This window comes from Penicillium rubens, assembly GCF_028828025.1.
Source record: "Penicillium rubens strain IBT 27055 chromosome Unknown utg000003l_segment0_segment0, whole genome shotgun sequence".
NCBI lineage: Eukaryota > Fungi > Ascomycota > Eurotiomycetes > Eurotiales > Aspergillaceae > Penicillium > Penicillium rubens.
Window position 1 is genome coordinate 9,199,665 of NW_026890601.1, and position 19,381 is coordinate 9,219,045.

The 19,381-nt window shown below is 50.5% G+C and overlaps 7 protein-coding genes across 7 annotated transcripts; 3 read left to right on the forward strand and 4 right to left on the reverse strand.

The window, feature by feature from the left end:
• Positions 1 to 26: 26 nt before the first annotated feature.
• N7525_009754 (HD domain-containing protein) lies at positions 27 to 718 on the forward strand (the record flags this gene model as incomplete). Its single annotated transcript, XM_002563809.1, has 2 exons — positions 27 to 63; positions 114 to 718. 2 exons carry the CDS (start codon positions 27 to 29, stop codon positions 716 to 718), a joined length of 642 nt encoding a protein of 213 aa, XP_002563855.1.
• Positions 719 to 1,321: 603 nt separating this feature from the next.
• N7525_009755 (HIT family protein) lies at positions 1,322 to 2,057 on the reverse strand (the record flags this gene model as incomplete). Its single annotated transcript, XM_002563810.1, has 2 exons — positions 1,322 to 1,861; positions 1,995 to 2,057. The coding sequence occupies 2 exons, from the start codon at positions 2,055 to 2,057 to the stop codon at positions 1,322 to 1,324; spliced, it is 603 nt and encodes a 200-aa protein (XP_002563856.1).
• A 2,119-nt stretch (positions 2,058 to 4,176) lies between these two features.
• N7525_009756 (Mob1 family protein) lies at positions 4,177 to 5,975 on the reverse strand (the record flags this gene model as incomplete). Its single annotated transcript, XM_002563812.2, has 2 exons — positions 4,177 to 5,703; positions 5,751 to 5,975. 2 exons carry the CDS (start codon positions 5,973 to 5,975, stop codon positions 4,177 to 4,179), a joined length of 1,752 nt encoding a protein of 583 aa, XP_002563858.2.
• A 296-nt stretch (positions 5,976 to 6,271) lies between these two features.
• On the forward strand, positions 6,272 to 7,701 carry N7525_009757 (CobW family GTP-binding protein; the record flags this gene model as incomplete). Its single annotated transcript, XM_061214846.1, has 5 exons — positions 6,272 to 6,395; positions 6,448 to 6,531; positions 6,588 to 6,599; positions 6,656 to 7,263; positions 7,336 to 7,701. The coding sequence occupies 5 exons, from the start codon at positions 6,272 to 6,274 to the stop codon at positions 7,699 to 7,701; spliced, it is 1,194 nt and encodes a 397-aa protein (XP_061069277.1).
• A 652-nt stretch (positions 7,702 to 8,353) lies between these two features.
• Positions 8,354 to 12,184, reverse strand: N7525_009758 (protein kinase family protein; the record flags this gene model as incomplete). Its single annotated transcript, XM_061214847.1, has 1 exon — positions 8,354 to 12,184. One exon carries the CDS (start codon positions 12,182 to 12,184, stop codon positions 8,354 to 8,356), a length of 3,831 nt encoding a protein of 1,276 aa, XP_061069278.1.
• Positions 12,185 to 13,203: 1,019 nt separating this feature from the next.
• On the reverse strand, positions 13,204 to 16,665 carry N7525_009759 (endopeptidase La; the record flags this gene model as incomplete). Its single annotated transcript, XM_002563815.2, has 3 exons — positions 13,204 to 13,359; positions 13,416 to 13,633; positions 13,689 to 16,665. The coding sequence occupies 3 exons, from the start codon at positions 16,663 to 16,665 to the stop codon at positions 13,204 to 13,206; spliced, it is 3,351 nt and encodes a 1,116-aa protein (XP_002563861.2).
• Positions 16,666 to 17,094: 429 nt separating this feature from the next.
• N7525_009760 (putative mitochondrial DnaJ chaperone (Mdj1)) lies at positions 17,095 to 18,882 on the forward strand (the record flags this gene model as incomplete). The annotated part of the gene is made up of 3 exons (XM_002563816.1): positions 17,095 to 17,304; positions 17,366 to 18,621; positions 18,678 to 18,882. The coding sequence occupies 3 exons, from the start codon at positions 17,095 to 17,097 to the stop codon at positions 18,880 to 18,882; spliced, it is 1,671 nt and encodes a 556-aa protein (XP_002563862.1).
• Positions 18,883 to 19,381: the final 499 nt, after the last annotated feature.

The window sequence follows — 19,381 nt, forward strand, 5'->3', positions numbered from 1 at the left end:
AGTCTCTCCCTCTAAGGACATCAGCCATGGTTACTGACAACTCTATGTGGACCCCCGAGACCGGTAAGCCTGGAATTCCTCTTCTTAGACCCCCGCAATACTGAGACCTGTAGTGCTCTCTACGCTCCCCCACCCCCCAGATGAGAACTCTACCTCACCCGTTCCCTTCTTCCACTTGATCGAGCGTCTTAAGACCACCAAGCGTGAGGGCTGGCGCCGCTTTGGCATCAATGGCGAGTCGATCTCTGACCATATGTACCGCATGTCGATCATGACGATGATGGCCCCGCCGTCCCTAGCAACTAAGATCAACATCCCGCACTGCACAAAGATGGCCCTGATCCACGACATGGCCGAGGCGCTTGTCGGCGATATCACTCCAGTTGACCACCACATCACCAAGGCCGAGAAGGCTCGTCGCGAGGCCTCCGTTATGGACTACATCACCAGTACCCTCCTCGGCAAGGTCCCCGGAGGCATCTTTTCGGGCGGGGAAATCAAGAAAGTGTTTGAGGAATACGAGAAGGACGAAACCCTTGAGGCCCACTTTGTGCATGATATCGACAAGATGGAGCTGCTGTTGCAGATGGTTGAGTATGAGCGCTCAAACGAGGTTGATCTCACCGAGTTCACCCACGTTGCCTCGCGCATCCGGTTGCCCGAGATTCAAGCGTGGGCTGCGGAGGTCATCCAAGAAAGAAAGAAGAAAGAGGCATAAATATGCATGAAGTTTGCGCGTGATTGCAGGAAATGGGTGATTGGGGAGTCTCGCATGCATTGGGCTTATCGTTTAAGAGACCCATTGCATTTTCGGCGTTTGTTTCTCCATTTTTATCTCTGCGTTTCATTCCCCTTCGGGTACTTTAGATACCATAGAGGACGAGTTACGAGAACACATGATTTCTATAAAGTCTTAGGCGTAGTATAACTCTCATTCCCACTATACTTGTTATCCGGTGAGTACATATCGCTCTGCCTACATAGGCAACTTCAAGTTCTCAGGTTTCCCAAGTAACACGCAGCGTCAAATTTCAAACCTAATAAGAATACGGTAACGAGCCCATTCTCCGGTCCGAACTATATACAATCGAGAGAAAGATGCCCTAACCGAGCTATCTGACGATCGTGTCAGCACAGATTTCAGAACCAATGTTAAAGCTCAAATCCGAGCTCTATAACAACAGGATAACGAGCATGAAGAATTCAGCTTGCGGCGTCCAGCTCGCAACTCAGCCTATTTTACAGGTAAACTGTCATATCCGCTTCTATTAGCATATGTGTACAATTGCTCCGGACCTTCACATGCAAGGCATAAAGCAAATTAATCAAGAGGCTCGTTCTCCATCTCCCGTGCCAACATTTCAGCCTCGGTTCTCATATCCTCTTCGTCGCGAGGCTTGCGCGCGTCATTATCCACAACCGGGAATCTAGACCTCCTCCCCGAATTCGCAGTACTTCCATTCCCAACCTCAATTGACTGATCACCCTCTTCCGTAGAAACGGCATTTTTAAATGCTTTCCCCAAATCCCCTTCGTCCCCATCAAGCAAGTCATAAATCGCATCCATGCCACCAGCATGATCTAGGTCCGCCGCTTTGCGCGGGATGATATGCGCATGGACATGCGGCACGCTCTGGCCGGCGTGAGCGCCGTCTTGAATGGCGATGTTCAAGCTAGTGGCACCGTATACGCGCTCGACCATACGGCCCACACGCCGCACCGTTAGGAAGAGGTCGCTTGTTTCCGCGGGGGTGAGGTCTGTGACACGGGGGACAACACGTCGTGGGGAGACTAGGACGTGGCCTGGGAGGATTGGTTTCAGGTTTACCAGGGCGAAGGTTAGGGGGGTTGTGTGGAAGACCTGGGGTTTAGTAGCAAATTGTTAGTTAGGTCGGTGTGCTAACTATGGTTACTATGTTTATCGCTGGTTCTGTGCTATAATGTGGTTGGTGTTGGTTGAGGAGACTGGGGGTTGTTTGGGTCAGGATACTTACCTGTGGTGTAACAATGAAGGAGCCAAAGTAGATAGGCGCTGTGGCGCCTTTGAGAGCTGGCATTTCGGAGTTGGATATCTATTGGATATCGAGGTAAATTTGGAAATCTAAGGTTGCCCTGTTAGTTTTCCGGTGATGTCGCGCGATATGTCGATAAGCCCTTATCAGATCTATAGACGCCCTTCACCGCCTTCCGTAGTTCCCCGCCGTCGTTAGGAATATCATCCTCTTTCCATTTCAAGGTTCTCTATAACAAATGGTGGCACGTCCAAACGTCTATCTAAGGAGAAAAAGGATCAAGATTTAATCCTTCCCCTTGAAAAATTTACATATCGTGAATTTGACCAATACGTTCGCCATACACCTGATTTTCGTCAAGATTAGTTCTTGACGCTGAGATTACAATGCACCTAGATCACAAGATCCCTTGGAATACAGTGTCATCGCACTTTGCCTTCATAAAGGAAAAGGACGACCCATGCATACGCAAAAACAATCTTATCATCCATGATCGCTTCGCTGATCGTGAATCCGCCGAATTTAAACATTTCACGCGGTCTCTTATCTCCACTATCGAGGAGTTCTCAACCACAGAGCGAGCTAAATACCCATGTCCTACCGCTCTACCAACTTCTGGCCCTCTATATGACTCGTCTATTCTACCTACCATTGAAGGGAAGTACCAGCTTGGACCACACCACACTAGCTCCGCGATATCAAATCCACTATGTGAGGAGTTTCAAAATATCGACTACTGGATCAACAAAGCCCCCCTATAGCACCTCTACTGCATATCTAGCCGATGCAGTAAAGATGCTTATTATCTCGAATGAGATGCTCGCTCTCTTACGTCTCGCAAACCACGAGAAAGTCCCACTAGAAGACCTAATCCATCTAGGCTGTGGTCATAGCTTTGGTGTGGTGCATGTTGCTGATGTGGCTCTGGAGATTTATATGCTGCTTAATATCGCTGCTTCTGTCAAAGCCAATGCGAAACCAGGATCTGTGAATGCTACGGGTTATCTAGCGGAGACGCGGCCGTTTAGAAGTTTCGTCAATTGGGGATTGGCCGACTTTGATTTTCCAGCTCAGAATATACCACATCGGTTGTTTTGGATTGCGAAGGGTATACACGATGGTTCCTCATCCTGGGATGGTTCCTTATCGTGGGACTCATCGTGGGACCCATTAAGCCTTCAAAGTGATAATGAGAGGAGGGAGATGAAGGAGTATCTGAAGATGTGCTTTGAGTTGTTGTATCGATACGACCTTTTCATAAGGGAGATCGGGGGGGATCCTGACTGGAATAAGAGGATTCTAGGGATACTGAGTCAGTGGGGGGCAAGGTCTATTACTATGGGTGCGACAGGGTTCTGTTTCATTTGATCTCTATTCTCACCATTTGCGCAAATGATAAACTGCGCACCGTGAATGCACTGTGAAAAATAGGCCAGTTTGGTTCCTTCCGGAAACAACTGAGCTTTCCCCGGACTTTCTGCTATCTAGACTAGTTTTATCAATGGGAAAATCAAAATCAGCCTCCGATCGCTCCCACTACATCGAACTCACCCTTCCGATGCTAATCTGATACAATGTCTCGTCGCAGATGGTGGTTTAGACGCCGACCTTGGCCATAGTGACGATATGTAACCCTCTGTATACTGCTAGAGAAGGCCGAAAGATTATCTCATGTGGAGAAAAGTGACTCAATACCCCGTTTCGGGTCTTTATGAAAGATAGTGACTGATATTCTCTCACTGCTTTTGACGCTTAGAACTCACGTTGTAGCGGGGAAGACCACGCCATATGGATCGAAGTGGCAAAGCATTAGATTATTGTCTTGAGGTGAGACCCTAGAGACCTAGTCCATTAAATATACTGAGGTGTTTGGTCTGACCATGTCATTGCTTTGGCTTTTTGATACAGGGTGATGGGGTTTGCTCTTGTACATTTTTTGTTTGATCCATGAACATGTCGAGCAACCATGCTAGAATGGGTATCATTGACATTGGCCATAAACAATATCCTGAACTATATTACAAAGAAAGTATTTGATAGCTAAAGAATTGCAACTCATCGCTGATTGTAAGGGTAACAGCAAAGGGAAACACGAATAATACATACAAAGAGTCAATTATCATCAGTGTGAGATTGGCGGGAAAGGTTCGAGAGGGTGCTGATATCAAGCCTCCTTTTCCCCTAGCTCATGTTTGGTTTCAGGGGCAACGGGAGGCTCTTCCGCCACCTCAATCTCTGCTTGAGGCTCTTCAGTTGGGGTTGCCTCTTCGTAGGAAGTTGTATTTTCATCGCCTTCCGTAGCATATTTCTGGATGGGCGATTCTGTGTTTGTAGCCGAATCTTCGGATAAGGGCGTCTGCTCAATTTGCTCAACCTGCTCGCTCTTCTCCTGGTCTTCGGGAGTTTCAGATGTCTGCTCATAGGGTTCTTGCGGTGGCTGTCCCTGAGATTCCTCAACTGGCTTTTCGGGCGACTTTCCCACATCAGTAGGTGGCTCATTTGCGGCAGTAGGCTCCTCCTTGGTCCGTATTTCCAAAACAGAAACAGGCCGCGGTTCAGGTGATTGCTTCAGGGGCTCACGCAGCGCTGATGGTGTAACGTCCTCCAGATCCTCCGCATCCTCCGCGATAGTTGTAACCCGCGATCCGGTTGAAGGACTGTGCTTGTGGCGACGGGCGGTCGCGCCAGTGGCGAGCGCTGGGTCCTGACTCTCCACAGCGGTGCCGAGTGAATTATCATCATCCTTGCGTAGAATAGTGAAACGGTTGCTACTGTTGACAGGTTTTTCCTCGACTTCTTCCTTTCTCTTCTTGGCCTCTTGTCTCTTCTCAGCTGCTGCGACTTCATCCGGTCCTCCAGCCTTAATGGGAATCGTGTAGTCCGTGATAAGGTTGTAGTGAACGCAAACGGTCTTGAAAAAGACGTACAGACCGCCATGCTTTTCTACCTTGGAAAACACAGCAGGATGCCGGAACCATGCGTGCGCGAAGAAGCGGTAAAGGCGGCGGAAGATATCATGCAAGGGGTTCGTGGTACTCTCATCATCTGGCAATCTAAGTCGGCTGGGGAATTTTTTCTTCGAGGTGAGAATGTTCATGGCCCAATCAAGAGTATGGCAGCAATAGTCAATAGCGCAGCAATATTTGGCTTTCGGGTGCCCGGCGCCCGCGCAAATATACTGCCAATCGTTGACTCGCATCTCAGGACAAGTTTGGACCGAGCAGGGCGGGCTCTCAGCGAAAAAGCCCTCGATCAGCCGATTAGCCTCTATAGTGAAGAAGCGACACAGCTCATATTTCCAAACCGTCTCATCGACTCCCTTTGGGGGTTTTGTCAGCTCATTCGCAACCTCACTCTCCGGCTTTCTTGGCTTTTTCACAACCTCGATCTCTGGGCGTTCTGTCTGCTCTGTCGGGTCTGTCGCAACCTCGCTAGTCGGGTCCATCTTGTCAAATTCGCTGGGGTTCTGCTTATTGTACTCCTCCATAAGCGCATTGTACTCCTTCATAAGCACATCGTACTTGGGGTCCTCCTTGTCAGAAGCTTCGCGCTTGCGCTCATTGTACTCCTTCATAAGCTCGTCGTACTTCTCCATAAGCACATCGTACTTCTCCTTAAGTCGGGGGTACTGGGGCGCAAGCTTCTGGTACTGGGATTTGAGGTGTTCCTGAAGCTGGAATGGAGAATTAAGCTGATTTTATCAGTAACATCCAAAATAGCTAGCGGGGAGCAACTAACCTGTGAAAGGGGAATCACCGGCAGGCCCATGTTGGCAGATTTGGTCCCTGGCCGGATTCTGCGCGTCGAGCCATCATTTTCTCCCATCGCAACACCAAGCAAGTCTGCATCATTGCCGAAGGATTCACCGACCGACGGCGACTGAGGCCCAATCTGAACCTCAGTAAAGGGAGGAGGGCTAGGAAGCCGCGGGGAGCTTGACGGAGAGACTCCCGCAGCAGTCATGACGGTAGTATAACTAGGGCGCTAGATGAAACGAGAAAAACCGAGAAACGAATAAAAGAGTGAATTATCCCTAGGCGCCCCTGTTGAACTGTGTTAATGAAAGCAAAAGTCGAGTATCGAGAGCAAGCTTAGACGCTGAAGATAACAACCGTAAACATAACAACGGCTGACCGCCCGAGCCCTGTGCCCTAATGCCTATTTTGGGAAACAACGTCATCCGTTGCATCTACGGGCTTTCTGTTTCTCCAGACTCTGTGTCCTTCTGTATATTTACGCAACATTTATCTAAAACTAGGATGTCTGCCGATTTCGAAGATGAGGATGCTCCTCCGGAGCTTATCGATGTGTCTGCCATGCCAGCAGACCAAACATCGGTAGATGAAGAACCAACAACTCGAGTGCCCATCACGCTGGTTACTGGTATGATGAAAGAGTGCATATTGGTTTAACATGAGACTAATACACTGATCAGGATACCTGGGGGCGGGAAAAACGACCCTGTTGAACTATATCCTGACAGAGAAACACGGCAAGAAAATTGCCGTGATCATGAATGGTTCGTCTACTACACATGGCTACGAGATATGATATACATTGCTAATACATTTTCAGAATTTGGAGACTGTAAGGCGTCCAACCGAAAGGACCAAAAACTTACATTCTAACCTGATATCACAAAGCGATGGATATTGAAAAACCAATGACCGTAAATCAGGGCGGCCAAGAAGTGACCGAATGGATGGAAGTCGGCAATGGCTGCATCTGCTGCTCCGTGAAAGACTCGGGCGTAATGGCCATCGAGTCATTGATGGAACGCCGCGGCACTTTCGATTACATCCTTCTAGAGACAACCGGTCTAGCCGACCCGGGCAACATCGCCCCGATCTTCTGGATGGATGAAGGACTCGGCAGCTCTATCTACCTCGATGGGATTGTCACTCTTGTTGACGCGAAGAACATAACGCGCTTGTTGGACGAGCCGGCGCCTGAAGAAAAGGCCGAGTCGCACGACGTGCACCACGACCATGGTTCTGGCCCTGTTCTGTCTATGGCGCATATGCAGATCTCGCATGCCGATGTGGTGATCCTCAACAAAACGGATTTAGTAACGGACCAGGAGCTAGAGGCTGTGCGAGATCGTGTCGCCTCTATCAACAGCGTGGCCAAGATCCATGTGACGGACCATAGTCAGACGCCGCAGATTGAGGGCGTTGTGCTGGATTTGCATGCTTATGATCACTTGGCGGATTTGGACTTTAGTAAGAAGGGACACAGCCATATGGACCCGGTATGTTTATATTGTGCTTTTCTTCTGCTTGTTTCAAACAGGGAGTGATCTCGGATTCTAAACTATAACCAGGCAATTTCCACCACTGCGATCGTTAGGCCTCCGATCCCCGCAGATAAAGTCGACTGCGTGGATGCCTGGCTGCGCTCTGTTTTGTGGGATACAAAATTTCCTGCACCTGCGAAATCGGTCTCATCCGAGCCACACCCCGTAGACTTTGAGATTCACCGGTTAAAGGGTATACTGATCCTGAATGATGGCTCAAGCAGGATCATTCAAGCCGTACGGGATGTATTCGAGATTCGGGATGCGGAGCCCATAAGCACCGAGGATAAGTCTAAACCACTCCAGTGCAAGATTGTGCTGATTGGACGAGGACTAGGGTCAAGTGTAGAACCTTGGCAAGAGAGTTTTGAATCTTGTTTAGCTGCAAAATGAGGGGAATCCATTGTCTATGATCAAGCAAAGAGAAGTCATTGCTCCGTGGAAGGAGACATCAGGGCCTATTTACGGTTAGAATGTGGAAGCCAGTCCTAGCCAAGAATTGCATTGCCACATAACGAAAAAAAAAAGGAGAGAAAAATAATACAGCCCTGTCAGACAAGAAGAGGTATAAAAAGATCCCATCAATATACATCGACTTCCGGGTGAGAACACCAGAACGCAGAACGAGGGCCTCCGCTGAAGAGGAAACAGAAAAAGCATAGAATAAACAGCAAGGAAATGAGAAAAAGAGACAGCATAAAACAGGTAGAGAAAACAAAAGAAAAGCTACCGGAACAAAATCCAATTAAAATCCGCCAAAATGCAAAGAAGAAATAGAAAACGAAAAAAGACTTTTTAGGACTCCCGGGTTTCGTCCGCCATCGGCATAAATGCTTCCGAAAGCTGAATAACACGAGGCAAACGACGAGGCATAAACTGTACAAGCAGAGCAAATCAAAAGGGTATCGAGTGCTCGGCCCCGAATATGGGGCTCGTTCGGAGAAATGGGTCGTGGCGTCGTGGGTGGCGGCCAATGTAGCAAGATTGTTTGTAAAATATTAGAGATCTTGCGTTGGTTCGAGGTATAAATTTGCCCATTAGGGCTTCACGAAGTTGTTCGTGCGGGATAGGTCGGTGACTGGATTTGATTCGAGGAGAAACGTGTCTGGCTCGCAATGCTCGGTTTGGCCTGAGCGGGAGGTGGGCCATGAACGGGGCGTGCCATCTCGACCCCGGAATAAGTGCCAGTAGGCTTTGGATTTGGATGAGCAGGGCTGATGGGCAACTTTGAACCCAGCAAATTTGGGTTGGAGTTCAGTGGATTTGTTTGTGCAGGCTTGATATCGGCTGTCTTTGAGCTGCATTGGCCCAAAGGTCCATTCCTCTGCTGTTCGATGGGGGATGTTTCGGCCGGCGAAACGGCATTCTCTGGCTTCCTTGAAGTCTTAAAGTTCCCCAGGGGCGAGGCTGATCCTGATGGCATTGTCGATGTGGACTTGACATCTGGATTATCTGCGGATGGTTTTTCCCATGGCCGCCTGAGAAGTCCAATCCCAACGACAGATGGACTTGTTGCGAATGGCGTACCCAGGGAGCCAATGGAAGCCCCGGTGTGACGGAGGCTCGAAATATGCATTGAAGAAAATCTAGATGTTGCTGACGGCGATTTGGGTGTGACATCGCTCTCACGTGGCATAACCGCATGCTCCGGCTTTGGCGGTTCAATATGGAAAGGTCCTTGTGAGGAAGAGGCACTTAGAGTGTCGAGGGAAGTCTCTGAAGAACGAAATGTTGGGCTAATAGGCAATTCCGAACCGGCCAGACTTGATGTTGAAGGGGATGGCTCAGTAAATTTGGTTTGAATACCAGTGTTTGCGCATGATGAACTCGCATAAGTCTGCTTTGGCGGCTCGATGGGAGTCGGTTTCACTGATAGAGGGATATTTGGAAGCTCCAGCGAAGGTCTGGGGCGAGCTAGGGTGGGATTGATAGACGATGCCGGGCGAGCCTGAGAAGATGCTGCGTCTGATGGTGTTGTGGGTATGGGCTTGATATAGGTGGTAGCCTTTGCACGTGCTTGATCCACGTCATCCTGCCTTGACGGTTCAACAGGCAAAGACTTCAGCGATGAAGTTGTATCTAGACCGGCGATCGAAGTTCCAGGGGAACGGAAAGTAGGGCTGATAGGTAGTTCCGAGAGAGACAAACATGATGATGACGGTGATGGCTCAGTAAATTTAGGTTTGATTTCGACGTTGGCGCATGGTAAATCCGCATATTTCTGTTTGGGTGGCTCGATAGGAGAAGCGTTCACCGATCGAGGGGCGTTCTGAAGACCGATAAAACCGCCAGAGTCACGGAAAGTTGGGCTGAGGGGCAAAGATGAAGATTCAAGGTCATCTTGGTCATTGGTGGCCTTTGAACATAGCTGATTCACACCGTCCTGTTTTGCATGCTTAATTGAGGATGGAATTGTCGAAGAAGTGGTGCACTGGTTGCCACTTGATGTACCGGAGTCACGCAAAGTAGGGTTGATGGGCAAAGCTGAGATTCCAAGGTCGCCCTCGTCATCGGCGACCTTTGGACTCGGTCGATTCAGAGCATCATGTTTCTGCGACTCGACAAGAGACGTGCTCACTGGATGCGGGAGTGAAGGCGTGGTGATTGCAGAACCAAGCAAAGCTCGGGAATCATTACAGATAGGTTCACCTCGCTGATTATTCGTGGAGGCACTTTCGAGACAGACAGGCTCATTTGGGAAGGCTGGTGATTCCACTTGGTGGTCGCGGAAGCCATTGCCCATCGACCTTGTCTGAGAAACTGGAGTAGCTTCTGGGTCCTGACAGGCAGAGGGTACGTAGGGTAACGAGCCATCGTTGAAATGGCGGGAGAAATCCATGTACTCGTCATGGTCGTGAGGCTCATGGTGATTCAAGGTAGAGGAAGAAGATGGCTTAGATGGAAATCCCATGTCTCCATGGGATTCTGCAAGAGTTATTGTTGATCGCTTGACGATGTCATGGGTCTCAGAGAACATGGGGTGTTGCAGATCACCATACGAATTTTCCGGAAACTCCTTTTGAGGGTAATGATGATCATCTTGCTGCTTAATGCCCCCTGGGGATGCCAGCCCAAGGCCAGCAGGCTGATGCTGAGCCCAGTTACTAATCGGCAAGTGCCTAGCATCGTTGACAATCGTTCCCAGTGACTGAACAGGTGGTGATACCCGTGCTTCCGGCAGTGGGGGGAACATAGAGAGAAGATCCTTCGCAGAGAGCCTATGTCGCGGAGTTGGACTTAAACAGATATCCACTATCCGTCGGTAATAGTCTGGAATATTCGCATCATCGCCCAGTCGAAGAGGTCGTGGTTGTCGCTCAGGCTCATCCTCCTCCATCGCCAATGCCCACAGCGTCATGCCCAGTTGAAACAAATCGGTTTTGACCCCAATATACATGGAGATGCGCTGGTTGCTCTCGATTTTAGCGGCAATTTCCGGGGGCTCCCATCCCACTGGACATCCCCTACGGTTGATATCAATGATTTTGGCGTTGTCGTCCGCATCCACCACGATGTTCGCGAGTGTGAAATCGCCCTGCACGTAGCCCGACTCGTGGATCTCACAGAGGCCCTGGACAATCTGCTTTGCCCATCGCTCGCGTCGTGTGAAGCTCGTTCTCCCGCGTTGCTCGTACAAAATGTCCACCAGCGCGCCCTTTTCTGCATAGCTAATTAGCAAGCCCTTGACGACGCCTCGCCACTCATCGATCACGATTCCTTCCACCTGGATCACGCTTGGGCGGTCTTTCAGCGCATGCAAAGCGTTAATCTCGTAGAGAAACTCATCCACAGTGTCGGGGCCCGGTATTTCCTTCTTGATATAGAAACGTCCGTCCAGGTTTATTTTGTAAACGAAGCCGGATAGATGAGATTCGAAGTGCAATAGGTCTTCGGGGATGACAGGAGCGTTGACCAAATGCCTGATACTGGAGATGGGCGGGTACGGGATTGTTTCGTTTACGTCCTCCGTCACATGAACGTGTAAGCGGCCATCGCTCGTCTCGAGCCTGAGATTCGTGACACCTTCATAGAATTGGATCGCAAGAAGGGACTCGCGAATGGATTCGTAGATCCGCGCACACTTATCGCGTTGATACCGTAGTTCCTTCAGTTCCCGCTCCAGTGAATATGGTGGTGCATCGTGGTAATCGCAGGAAATCGTCACTCGGCGCCATCGGTTCGGTGTCTCCGCGTACGTCACAAAGAATTTCTCCCGCTCCGACCCATCTCGGAAGTGCATGCTCAGGTTCAGAATCCACCGTTGTTCCAGCTCCATATCCAGATCGATTGTGTGATCATCCTCTTGCTCCTCTGGCGTGTCGAAATTATCCGTCGTCATTCCGGGATAGGGGTTCGAATTCTCGGAGATATCGTTAATCTCATCGGCATCGTTCGTTTCGGATTGTGGTTCGAGGGGGTCATCGACCGTGGTTGTGGGCGCCGGGCCGAGCCACTGAACCTCGGGCGCGGACTGTCTGGGGTTTACGGTTGGCGGTGGAGACCTGCTTCTCTGGGAGCTCAAGGGGCGGCGGTCGGCGGAAAGGGCACGGCGGTGATCAGGTTCCCGAGGAGCCAGTCGATCGAGATCAGAGCTCTGTCGCTTAAAGGGGGTCGTTCGTGGTAGACCGACGCCAACTTTCCGCGAAAGTCGACGTGTCAAGTTGTCTTGTTTGGCGCGGGAGTTGTCAGAAGAAGGGCGGGGGGAAATCTCATCTTGACTCTCCCCGGCAGACGTGTCTCGATGATCGTCGCGGCCCTGCCATAATTTTCGCAAACCCAACCGGTGCCACATGCTCTGCTTTGGCGGATTTACGCCTTTGTCATCCAGTAAAGCCAGCCGCGTCGGGCTACAGGAGTTGGAAACAGAGATGGCCATACGGCAAGCCGCTCTGTCGTGTAAGGAACGACTCGAACACCCCGCTGGCCGAATCTCCGATGTCCATAAGAATTGAGACAGGGTCAAGGAGTCAAGGAAGTTTGGCGTCCCACTGACACACTAACACACTGACACGGTTTTTGTCCCACCAGTTCCAAGTAGTTTCCTTTCGAGTTGGAGATGGAAGGTTCACGTCGAGGTCTTAACGTTCAGGTGTCGCACAACGTCGGGCTGCAATGGGTGAGGCTGGGAGACCGGCCCAGCACAAGCTCATAAAGTAAAAGGGCAGTTGCAAAAGGGGTAGAGAGATGTCGGTCAAGATGAAATTTCTTAGGTATAAGTGGTTTTCTTTTTCTTTTTTTTTTTCCCTCTCTAATTTTTTTTCTCTCTAAGGAATCGCCTGCAGCCGTTTGATAGCGGTGATGAGATGCTTCCGCTGCAAGGCTTCAAATGTCTGGAGGCAAAAGGACCTTGCAGGAGATCAATCAGAAGCCCTTCTAAGGGACACAAGGGTGAGGGAGAAAAAAAAAATAGAATAAAGATATGATTCATCGAAAAGCGCACAGATCAAAATTCGAGGATGCGTTGCGGCCTGACCCTTATGCCTGATTGGGGGCTCCGTTCACGCCCTGTTATTTTGGCGTCAATCTACATGACACGACAGCAAGCCCTAAATTTTGATACATTAATAGTACTCGAGATATACGGAGTAGATGTGAGTCTTTGCATTATCATTGGCAATATCACGATATACTATACACATACCTTAACTAGAACACCTGTTTTGAGTGGAGTTATCCTTTTTTTTTCTTTGGCTCTCGCTCTAGTCCATACATCTCACATGGGAACAAAAAGGTCTACTAACAGTCCTTCAACTCCATCCATGCATTCCGTGTCGGAAGACAAAGACGCCATGTACACAATAAATCATACAAAAGCTATACAAAGTAAAACATAACAGGTATATACGACATTACCCAAAAGGGGAATTCCCCCAAAACCAAAAGGTATCAAGCATGCTACTCTTCATTGGCCTCGTGGCTACCCTTCTCGGGCTTGGCCAATGCTTCTTTCCAGACCATGCGGGCAGCCTCATGGTCGAGACCTGGGAAGAGAAGGTCAAACACTTCCGAGTACCAGTTCACCGGGTGGCCTTCAATACCCTCCTTGATGTTCTAGAGAAAACAGTCAGCTAATATAACCACTAGGAACGGATAGATTTATGGCTCACCTCGGGTAGCTCAAGCCAGTCAGATGTGTTATCCGCAGGGAAGAGAATCTTTGTGGCCCCAGCCCGACGAGCAGCCACGGTCTTCTCTCTCAAGCCTCCAATGCGCAGAACCTTACCAGTCACAGTCAACTCTCCGGTCATGGCAACGGTTGGCTCAAGGGAGTGATTGAGAGCCAAAGACAACAAGGCACTAGCCATGGTGATACCAGCAGAGGGTCCTATTGGAATGGTTAGCCGCCGACTTGTTAACCATCGCATAAAAGTTCCACATACCGTCTTTCGGAACAGCGCCTTCAGGGCAGTGCAAGTGGACCTTGGCTTTTTCGAAGAACTGGTTCTCAGGGAATTGTCGCGCCATAACAGACTTGGCGAAGGAATACGCAATGTGAGTGGACTCCTTCATGACGTTTTGCAGGTTGCCGGTGATTTCGAGTCCCGGGCGTGAGTCGTGTTTCAATGCGTTCTCCAGAATACATTCAACGTACAGAGCCGCTCCACCCATGCTAGTCCATGCGAGACCCATGGTGACACCAGGAGGGAACTGGTCGTAGAGGCGGTCGGCAGTAAAGACAGGAGGTCCAACGTAATCCTTCAAGGTTCCCTTGCCGATGCTGAGATGCACACTGTCAGGGACCTTGAGGGCCAGTCGAGGGATCTCTGTGGTCGACTTCTCTGGCTCAACCGGAACTTGCGCAGGATCCGCTGGCTCATGCCCCTTCGACTCTTCCTGGGCAACCTTGCCCGCTTCGGTGAGGGCGGCCTCTTCGGACATCACATCCTCCCCTAGATCTTGGACGATCTTGAATGCTGCCTTCCGGTAGACCTTTTCGATTTGCTTCTTCAGGTTACGGACACCGCTCTCACGACAGTATGATTTGATCAGCTCCTCGATGGCATCTCTTTCAAGTTTCACATCTACATCCTTCAGGCCAGTCACGTCCCTAGCGGCGGGGGCAAGGTATCTCTCAGCAATCGCCATTTTCTCATCTGCCACGTAGCCAGACAATTCGATGAGTTCCATACGATCTAACAATGGCCGAGGGATAGTGTCGGTCACGTTGGCCGTACAGACGAAGAGGACCTTGGAAAGATCCACAGGAACATCCATGTAGTGGTCTAAGAACGAATTGTTTTGTTCGGGGTCGAGGAGTTCGAGCAAAGCAGAGGACGGATCGCCCTGGTGGCCCCGCCCAATTTTGTCGACCTCGTCGATCAAGATTAGAGGATTTTCGGTTTGACACTTCTTGAGAGCTTGGATAATGCGTCCAGGCAGAGCACCGACGTAAGTCCGTCGGTGGCCCTTGATCTCTGCCACATCGGTCAAGCCACCAACGGAGAACCGGTAGTATTGTCTGTTCAGAGCGCGAGCTATCGACTTGCCAATGCTGGTCTTTCCAACACCGGGTGGGCCAACCAGGCAAAGAATCTTTCCTTCGACAGTTCCACGAAGCTTGCCAACAGCAATGAACTCGAGAATACGATCCTTGACATCCTTCAGCCCGTAATGGTCCTCATCGAGAACACTGACTGCGTTCTTGACGCCAAAGTTTTCCACGCTCTTCTGGCCCCATGGGATTTGGGTCAGCCAGTCTAGATAGTTCCGAGTGACATTGAACTCGGATGCAGCAGGCTCGAGGTGTGCCAGCTTGTTGATCTCCTCATCGAAGACTTTCTTGACAACTTCCGGCATGGCAAGCTTTTCAGCCTTCTCCTTGAACTTCTCGACAAGCTTATCTTTGCCGTCAGACTCGATGCCGAGTTCTCTCTTGATGCCCTTCATTTGCTCCATCAGCCAGTACTCGCGCTGGCGTTTTTGGATCTTGGCCTCGACATCTTTCGTAATCTTAGATTGGAGTTGGGCGTTCATCAATTCCTTCTTTAGAACAACGAGTGCCTTAGGGAGACGCTCCTCGATGTTCATTGTCTCAAGAACTTCTTGCATCTCGTGGAGTTCACCGGCAGATACAGCGGCAGCGAAATCAGCCAATTTGGACGGCTCGTCGCTGAGGTTTCCTGGGAATTGATCGGTGTAAAATGCCGAGATTTGATCGCGGAACAAGGGGTTTAGCGTTGCGATCTCTTTGCATACATTGACAATTTCACTGGTTACAGCGCGGATTATTGGGTTTTTCTTGTCAAACGGCTCTTCAATCAAGTTCTCCACGTTGACGAGGCTGACAGGGTGTTTCTTCAGGAAGGATGTGGGTTCGTAATGGTCTTTGGGAGCTGGCTCGGGTGCGGTTTCTTCGAAGCTGGCCACAACATCACCTCGCTTTTCAGTCGTTTTGTCTTCTGACGTAGGTGCGGGTGGGGGTGTAGCGGCCTTGGTTTTCTCTGCAGGGGGAAGTAGCGACGATATCTTGATACGCCGGTGGGGATAGAGAACCGCTGTAACGCCGCTAGCTTCTCCACGGAGAGGGTATGCGGCGGTAATCTGAGCGAAAACTCCAGTGTCGTAAACGTCGTCCAACTTCTCGATCACGTCACCATCGGCGTTGTCATCCTTAAACAAGAATGCTCCGACGTACGGCTGGCCTCGCTTCATCATATCCTGGATCGCAACGGCGACATTCGGGTCGCGGATAGTGATCGCTTTGTAAAAGCCAGGGAACAACGGGCGTTTCGCGATGGGAATTGCCATCACTTGCGGGTAAACGTCCGGAACTGCCGGCTTTTGTAAAGCTTTTCCCCCCGAGGCCTTCTTGCCCTTCTTCCCGCCATCGTCATTGCCGCCATTACCACCGCTGCTCGCGCCGCTGGGTTTGGAGTCGGCCGGGCCATCACTTGGTGGGATGGGCGAAGGTGTGTCATTCGAGTTTCCCTTACCATCTGATACATTGGCCTCTTTCTTACCTTCCTCTTCCACTCCGCGCTCTTTATCGGATGCCCGGTCCTTTCTCCGCACGGGAGCTACCTGATCTGCAGAAGGGACATTCTTTCCCGAGTCGGTTCCCTTCCTTCGCGATTCAGGAGCTCGTCCCGTCTCCTTATCGTCCTGACTGGTTTCGAGCTCTTCCTTCTTTTCCGATTCGTCTTTAGGGTCCTCGGGTGGGGGTTTCTCTCTCCGCCGAATGGAGCTCGCAGAAAAGGCGCGGGAAGACGAGGGAAGAGAGTCACCAAGACGGACCGAAACTAGTGTTGATCGAAAGGTTGCATTGTATCTCGGCGAAGCAAGAAATGGCCGTCGGAGAAGAGGTCGTGGCGTTTGATGGAGTACAGCTCTCCAGGGGAGGGTCTGGCCGCGGAGCATGCTCCTTGATGATGAAGTGGGCGCCCGGGCAATGGAGTGAAGGAAATAAAAATGGATAGAGCGAAGAACCGTGACAGCCCGTGGCACAGCTCGAAAAGGACAGCAATAAGTATTAAATACAAACGGGGTAGAGTGGAAGCTGGAATTCCGTAGTCGGAGCACCCAATTATTGCTTCGGTAAGCAACTCTTTCATCATCGTCCGGCCACACGTTTTTCCGAGAAACTTCTCTCTGCCGGAGAACTCGAAGCTTCTGTGATCCGGAGAGTAGCTTGACTTGGTTTGGAACGTCATTGGTGCTCTTGAAACCATTCTTTCTCTTGTTCAAATTGTCGTTCTTTTTCTTGATCGTTTTCGCTCGCATATCTATCTCGCATCATCCTGGTGGCAACCACAACTGCCGTCCACCGTCGTTCGGCTATTACTATCCATGAATCCATCCACGGCATTTCCCAAGGCCGCGGCTCTCCCCGCGCGCCTGCTGCGAACCCAGCGACAATGCCCTAAGCAGACTTCCGGCAATAGGGTTAACTCATCCACCCAAACAAGAAACTACCATGCAGCTGTCTCTGGTTCCCCGGCTAGGCGTCTCCGGGAGGGCATTTGCAAGAAAAAGGAATCATTGGTGATATCGGCTAGGGTACGTCGTCTCCACGGGCTGTTAGGGTGAAATTTGCTAACATATGTTTTTCTATCGACAGGCCTTCCACACCACCTCTCCTCTTGCGGCCGTTCCCGACCCTTACAAAGTCCTCGGCGTGGATAGGAAAGCATCCGCCGGCGACATAAAGAAGGCCTACTACGGCTTAGCCAAGAAGTACCACCCGGATACCAACAAGGATGCCCAGGCTAAAGACAAGTTTGCCGAAGCCCAGACAGCCTACGAATTGTTATCCGATGCCCAGAAGCGAGAGAACTATGATCGGTATGGTTCGGCCGCTTTCGATCAGAATGGCGGCTTCAATCCAAATGCTGGGGGCAGCCCATTCTCTGGTGCGGGAGGATTCCATGGCTTTGGCGGCGGTTTCGGCGGCGGTGGTGGCTTTGGCGGGGGCTTTTCCGGCGACATCAACTTTGAGGATCTTTTTGGAGCCTTCACGGGAGGAGCGCGCCGTGGCCCCCGGGGTGGGCGCAACCCTTTCCAGGAACAGATTTTGGTCGGTGAAGACATTGAGGTGCAAACAAACATCTCGTTCATGGACGCTGCGAAGGGCACATCTCAGGAAATAGTCATCACGCCGTTGACCAAGTGCGGAACCTGCAAAGGTGACGGATTAAAGTCTGGTGCCAAACGATCCCAATGTCGTCAGTGCAACGGCACAGGTACCCGCGTTCATCTTATGCAAGGAGGCTTCCAAGTCGCCGCCACTTGTGACGCCTGTGGAGGTGCCGGTATGTCTGTTCCCCGAGGGTCAGAGTGCAGCCCCTGCAACGGAAATGGCGTGGTCCGAGAGCGCAAGACTATCAAGGTCGATATTCCCGGCGGTGTCGAAGATGGCATGCGTCTACGGGTGACCGGCGAAGGTGACTCCCCACCAACTGGAACAGCTGTTCCGCCTGGTGCTCGCACCCAGCCTGGTGATCTTTACGTATCCATTCGAGTTGCCCCAGACCATCGCTTCAGCCGCTCCGGGTCCGACATTCTCTATACAGCCTCAATTCCCCTCACTACTGCCGTCCTTGGCGGTGAGGTGACAATCCCAACTCTCGACAACCAAGTGAAGGTCAAGGTCGCCACTGGTACGGGTACAGGTGACCGGATTACTTTGTCAGGGATGGGCATGAAGAAGCTTAGTGGTCGAACTCGCGGCTTCACCCCCAATGGCGATCTTAAGGTCGAATTCAAGGTTGCCATGCCCAAATACTTGACAGGCAACCAGCGCACCATTTTGGAGGTTCTCGCCGACGAGATGAACGATAAGACAGCGAAGCGGACAATGAATTTCAGCAAGGATAGGTAAGGTGCACAGTTCATCGTGAATATTGGATCTTGTACTAACCTAATTACGATAGCTCCTCTGCTTCTAGTAGCACCAACGACGCCGCCAAAAACGAAGGTTTCCTGAAGTCTGTATGGCATCGACTCACGGAGAAGCATGGTGATTCCTCTAAGCCATCCCAGGCTGATCAGAAAGATCCCAAAGACTCCAACAAGGGCACGGAAAACAAGGATGCTGACAGCGATGCCAGCAAGGATAGCTCGAAGAAGTCGAGCTAAAAAAATTGTAAATCATTATGTACTCTATATCCGTTTGTATTTACCTCACCCATGTCATAGCGCCGGCGATATTGTGGACCTGTTCTGCCAAGGTCCTAGGCGCAGTATAGTGTATTAGTATTATTAGTATTATCGAGGGATAGATGTCTTAAGAAGCTCTCTACTTCTGACTGCACTGTGATCATTCTCATCCATCTATTAATTTGTATTACTCAAGATTCAAATGTTCAGTTCAATTGCTGTTTTCAATATGTGTCTCTATGTAGTTGTCCGGTTGTTTTGGGGTTTGGCGTCCATTGAGCCCGGTCACGGATATCACATCCCACATCTCCCTCCTTAAACACTTCAACACTTCAACACTCTAGGCAAATCTGTTCTTTTCTCAAGAATTCTCACATTATCTCACCACCTTCTAGACCGATTGCATTGAGGAACCCCTAACCGGCCGCCGTCATTGATACACTAAGGGCCATCAGGCGCTGACGTTCCGCCTCCCTTA